At 40.5% G+C, this 6,000-nt stretch overlaps 1 protein-coding gene across 1 annotated transcript; it reads right to left on the bottom strand.

The window, feature by feature from the left end:
* Positions 1-1,449: 1,449 nt before the first annotated feature.
* On the bottom strand, positions 1,450-4,031 carry LOC140284440 (uncharacterized). Its single transcript, XM_072378304.1, has 4 exons — positions 3,949-4,031; positions 3,584-3,763; positions 3,147-3,337; positions 1,450-2,420 (listed from the first exon to the last, which is right to left on the bottom strand). The coding sequence occupies exons 1-4, from the start codon at positions 4,029-4,031 to the stop codon at positions 1,450-1,452; spliced, it is 1,425 nt and encodes a 474-aa protein (XP_072234405.1).
* Between the last annotated feature and the right edge of the window lie 1,969 nt (positions 4,032-6,000).

Here is a 6,000-nt window from a genome sequence, read left to right as displayed (position 1 = left end):
TGCAGCTAAGCTTCTTAATACTTGGTTATGTCACCACGTGTGCCAGCCTTGTGACGGACTAACCTTACAACCTGACAAAATGTGTCTTAGAGTTGCAGTACCTGAACATAACGAACATAACGGGTCTCCATTTTACGTTTTAGGTTCTGGGGAGTTGGCAATACATCATATGTTGCCCCTATCAAAAATCTAATACTCCTTTCCTCCATACTCCACAGCTGTTTCCAACTAAGCTTTTTCTTCTCTACACCTTCCAAATTCAACTACTGTCCCTGCTAAGCCTGAGCCACTGCCTTTGTACCCCTTAACATTTCCTCCTGTCTATGAACCTGCTTAACAACTAGCTTTCTATTTTCCCTGGGACCTGCTCTACTCCAAACTGGTTTGCCTGGACCAAGCCCCAAGCCTCTCCAGCCTATTTGAACATTACTCACAATCTCTGTATGTCTAAGAGTTGCTTCTGCCTCCTGAGCTGCCATTCATGGATTCCATTTCCTCCCCTTGGTTGGGTTTGGAACCACCTTACTAACTACCACATCTTAACTCCCAGCCAACAGGAGCTCTGTCCTAACTTTAGTACATTTAAATTCCTCTACTAGACTAGATATTGGGAGCTGGAGTATGACTTTCCCATACAGTGCCACAGCACTTAAGCATCTAGGAACACCTAGTCACATCCTAATGTAAAAGCTAAATAATCTTTCCATTTTTTTCTGCAACAGATAATGGAATCTCATACACAGACAGTGGCCACATCAACCGAGGAAACAATCCAAATTGCAGACACCACAACTTCAACTTTCCTGGAAGCCCTGATTTGTCTATTCTATCCAGTCCCTCAGCAACATATTTCCGAAACTGCACTGCCTGCTCTCCATCATTTCAATTCAATTCAATTCAATTTTATTTATATAGCGCCAGATTACAACAATTGTCATCTCAAGGCACTTAAGTAATATAGTCCAATTCAAGCCAATTGGAATTCAATTCATTGTAATCATAATCCAATTAATTCATATAGAGCCAATTCAAAAAATTTATATCCTAGCTAAGGAAACCAACAGATTGCACCGAAACTTGTCTTTAGTCCAATCTCCCGTCCTGAGCGTGCCTGTGGCGACTGTGGAAAGGAACGACTCCCTTTTAACAGGAAGAAACCTCTGGCAGAACCAGACTCAGGAAGGGTGGCCATCCGCCTCGACCAGCTGGGGTTTGAGAAGACAGAAAAGAGGGGGGAAAAACACCATAACGCCATTCAAAGGATATCTGTTGGAACAGGGAAACATACGTTAATAACCACAATAATGTCACATGTACATAGAATCAATTGTGAAATTAAACAGGGGGAAAAAGAGAGCAAAGTGAGGAAAGGTGTGACAGATGAGGTCCCAGCAGTCTAAGCCTATAGCAGCTTAACTATGGGATGTTTCAGGATTACCTGAGCCATCCCTAACTATAAGCTTTATCGAAAAGGAAAGTTTTAAGCCTAATCTTAAAAGTGGAAAGGGTGTCTGCTTCCCGGACATTTACTGGCAGCTTATTCCACAAGAGAGGGGCCTGATAACTGAAGGCTCTACCTCCCATTCTACTTTTAGAAACTCTGGGAACAACAAGTAAACCTGTAGTTTGGGAGCGAAGTGCTCTGTTAGGAAAATACCTTACAATTAAATCTTTAAGATATGATGGAGCTCGGTCATTAAGAACTTTATATGTGAGAAGAAGAATCTTAAATTCTATTCTGAATTTAACAGGGAGCCAATGAAGAGAAGCTAAAACTGGAGAAACATGATCTCTCCTGTTAGTTCTCATCAGAACTCTGGCTGCAGCATTTTGGATCAGCTGGAGGCTTTTCAGAGAATATGTGGGACAGCCCAATAATAAGGAATTACAGTAGTCCAATCTTGAAGTAACAAATGCATGAACTAGTTTCTCTGCATCACCCTGAGACAGGATGTTGCTGATTTTAGCAATATTACGAAGGTGAAAGAAGGCAGTCCTAGAAACCAGTTTTATATGTGCGTCAAATGATAAATTCTGGTCAAAAATAACTCCAAGGTTCCTCACTGTAGAACTAGAAGCCAAGGAAATACCATCTAGAGTAACTATATAACTAGACAATTTCTCCCTGAGGCGCTCAGGTCCAAAGAGAACAACTTCAGTTTTGTCTGAATTTAAAAGCAAACAGTTCTGAGTCATCCAGGTCTTTATGTCTTTAAGACAGGCTTGTAGTCTGACCAACCTGTTGGTTTCATCTGGTTTCATAGATAAGTACAGCTGAGTATCATCAGCATAACAATGGAAATTTATGCCATGCTGTCTGATAATGTTACCTAATGGAAGCATGTATAAAGTAAAAAGAATCGGTCCAAGCACAGAACCCTGAGGAACTCTATGACTTACTCCAACGTGTGAGGAAGATTCTTCATTTACAAAAACAAACTGGAATCTATCAGACAAATATGACTTAAACCAGCCTGCCATTTAAGTCTGCCTGGTACCACCTACCTAAACTCTTTACTGCCTTTTCCCTAATTATTGGAATTTTTTCTTCATCTATTACAAACTTTCTATCACTTAATTTCCCTCTACTTATTGAGATACTTCTAGACTTAGTAGGTTTGATTTTCATACCAGCCCACTTTATTATATTATTATATTTTTATTAAGTCTCTCAAGTGTTCTCCTCGTACATGGGAATGTTGTTGTCACCAACGTCATATCATCCATATAGGCCCTAATTGGTGTATGCCATCCTGACGTCTCTCCACCTACAACCCACTTAGAAGCTCTAATAATGATCCCCATCGCCATTGTAAATGCTAATGTAGAAATCGTACACCCTGCCATAATTCCTATTTCTTGCCTCTGCCAACCTGTTGTGAAACCTGTTGTACTTAGGCACTATCTAATATCCTGGAAATATGCTCTTATGAAGTTCACAACAACTACAGGCACTCTAAAAATAATCAAACAATCAAAAAGGCTGTGTGGCACTGAACCAAATGAAACACATCTCTCCATCCTGACATACTGTGGTCTGGCAGTCAAATAGTCTGGCAGGGCCACTCCCACACATCCACACCTTGAAGCTTCTCTCTCAGTATGGGACGCTGTTTGATGTTAAGGGACTAGAGAAGTCAAAGAACTTGAAGCATATGCCCTGTGCAGCATGTACAGAATTGCATCTTCCACTCCTTTGTGTTTCTCGTAGGCAAACTGGAGAGGGTCAAGATCCTCAGAAACCTGGAGTCTCATGTATCGGACAAGGAGCCGCTCAAAGGTCTTCACTATGTGAGGTGTCAAAGCCACCAGTCTGTAGTCATTCAACTCCACCGGTCTACACAATTTGGACACCGGTATGAGACAGGAAGTCCTTCACAGCACCGGGACTTTTTCCATCTGAAGGCTCATTTTGAAAAGCCTCCGAAGAGGGACTGCTATCTGTCCTGTACAGTCCTTCACAAGCCTTGGACACATTCCATCTGGGCCTGCAGCCTTCCCTTAATGAAGTCTCCTGAGCTCAGCTCCCAGCTCCTCTATAGTAAGAGACGGGTGTCTGTCGCAGAGATGGGGGTGTAGTTACTGTGAGATAATATTTTCAAAAGAGTAGTCGCAGATGTAGAGGTGCAGCTGGGTAGAGGAGGCCTGGTGATGGGAGCAGCCGCAGAATTGTAGGTGCAGCTGGGCAGAGGAGGCCAAACGGTAGAAGCTGATGGAGAGGTGAAGGTACAGCTGGGCAGAGGAGGTCTTGCAGTGGGAGCCACTGCAGAGGTGGAGTTGCAGCTAGGTAGAGGAGGCAGTATAGAGAAGGCAGCTGAAGTGGTGGGGGTGGAGGGAGCAGCAGCAGAGGTGGAAAAAGCCACACTATCAAACCTGTTGTAATATTGGTTGAAGGTATTGGCTCTGTCCACATCACCTTCCACAGACTGAGAGTTTTTCAGTTTGTACCCAGATATGGTCCTCATCCCCCTCCACACCTCTCTGGTGTTATTTTTCTCCAGCTGTCTCTCTACTTTTTTCTTGTACTCCATCTTAGCTCGACGTAATATATTTTTTAGCTCCTGTTGAACACTCTTTTCATTATCCCCGTCTTGGAACACCCTCTTCTTCTGGTTCAGGAAGTCTTTGATGTCACTAGTGTTCCACGGTTTATTATTAGGATAGCACTGTAAAGTCCTCACTAGGTATATCACGATACCAGACATTTATTAGTCGATACCAATACCAGTGAAATACCACGATTCTTGATACCCAGTTCGATACCACAGTAAAAACAAAAACAAAACAACAAATTCCATGTACTTAAACATACTCATTTATTCAAAATATTTTAACATTACAAAACACAACAGTGGCACTGGCATGTAGCCTTCAAGTAATGAATAAAAAGAATATACTATTAACATTACAAAAACAGAACAGTGGCATGTAGCGTTCAAGTAATAAATAAAAATAATTTAATAATTTATATTAGCTTATATATGAAGAAAAAAAAAGATTTTGTCATATAAAATTGTTGTGTTTTTACATACATCTCATCATAGAATACTGTCAATAGAGAAAATGTGTCATATTTGTGTAGGAGAGACTGTCTGGAATTAGGCAATATCAGAACCATGATAGTGGGATATTCTATGATTTAGTATTTTAAAAAAATATCTGCTGTCTTGCATGTGCACTTTAGCTTTAGCTTACCAGCACACAGGTGATCTACACACGTCTTTTGAACACAACTTTAGTCTTTGCAATGTAAGCAGATACATTATTATTTGATCTATTTCAAAACCGAATAACTCGTGTTGTCACAGAGAAACAAGGATTACTTTCGGAAAGGGTACATTCTGCTGTTTATTTTGATATATTGTGTAGTGACAGGGACTTTGCAATATATTGAGCCGTACTTTGTAAAGACATAACTTTGTTCTGTTTGTTGTCTTCATAATGTGATTATTTCGCTATGAACAGATACTCTGCAAAGATCTGTTTCTGCTGTTTCTTATGATATGCATTTCATATGTGATGGGGAGTTCATGAGTAATTCAAACAAGAGTAATGAGGGTGGAGATGGATGTGCAGATCTGTATTCAGATTGTATTTTTAATTATAACATTTTGTCACATAGACAAATGGTTACCATCTTTGGATAGGCGCACTCACGCTCTTTCATGTGATATGTGTGTTATCGCTCTGCAACAAATTCTTCCTCAACAATTCAATTGAGAACAATGGGTGTGAATTTGCCCGCAAAGTGAAAGTTAACATGACTGAAACTCACTCACCTTGAATTCTTTTAATAAATCTGGATGTCTGTCTTTGAGGTGCTTCGCTAAATTGGAAGTGTTTCCTCCTTGCAATCAAACTCTCGCACACTTACTATCATACTCTCTCATACTTACTATCATACTCTCTCACAAACACTACTACAGTCGTTCACACTTACTATCATACTCTCTCACACTTACTATCATACACTCTCACACTTACTGTCATACTCTCTCACAAACACTACTACAGTCGTTCACACTTACTATCATACTCTCTCACACTTACTATCATACTCTCTCACACTTACTGTCATACTCTCTCACAAACATTAGTATGATATTAAGTGTGAGAGAGTTTGATTGAAACGGAAGTCAACTTGAATTTTCAGTTTCTGATTGGTTCATCGCGGGTGTAGGTACCGGATGTGTTTCTCCAGTGGGAACTCAAGGATAATGTCCCGTCTCCTCTAAGGTGACCAATTTGCAGGATGTGAAAATGGTCGACATGGAGTCTACAGATGACCAGCGTCAGAATCCAACTGCCGCTCCACATTAACGTCTACATTTAATTTGGGTTGCCGCTTATATTTGCGTGTTTCTTCAATGATTTTAGAGGAATTAAACTAGCAGACAGTCAGCCAGATAGCTTTTTCATGTTGTGTTAGTTTAAATGAAATGTAACGTGAATATGATACACAGTCAACTAGCTGAAAAGTTTGAATATTAAACTTACATC

This window comes from Leuresthes tenuis, unplaced genomic scaffold (genome assembly GCF_036924035.1).
Source record: "Leuresthes tenuis unplaced genomic scaffold, fLeuTen1.0.hap1 SCAF_24, whole genome shotgun sequence".
NCBI classification, from domain to species: domain Eukaryota; kingdom Metazoa; phylum Chordata; class Actinopteri; order Atheriniformes; family Atherinopsidae; genus Leuresthes; species Leuresthes tenuis.
The sequence above is the reverse complement of the archived record's forward strand: the minus strand, read 5'-3'. Positions and strand labels throughout refer to the sequence as shown.

What these genes read in the sequence shown, in the direction of transcription:
- LOC140284440 (XM_072378304.1), bottom strand. Translation starts at nt 4,031, where the DNA reads ATGGAGTACAAGAAAAAAGTAGAGAGACAGCTGGAGAAAAATAACACC. An exon ending in TTTGAAAATATTATCTCACA is followed by an intron (nt 3,338 to 3,583) that starts GTAACTACACCC and finishes CAAATTGTGTAG; the next exon opens with ACCGGTGGAGTTGAATGACT. An exon ending in GCACAGGGCATATGCTTCAA is followed by an intron (nt 2,421 to 3,146) that starts GTTCTTTGACTT and finishes TTGTAAATGAAG; the next exon opens with AATCTTCCTCACACGTTGGA.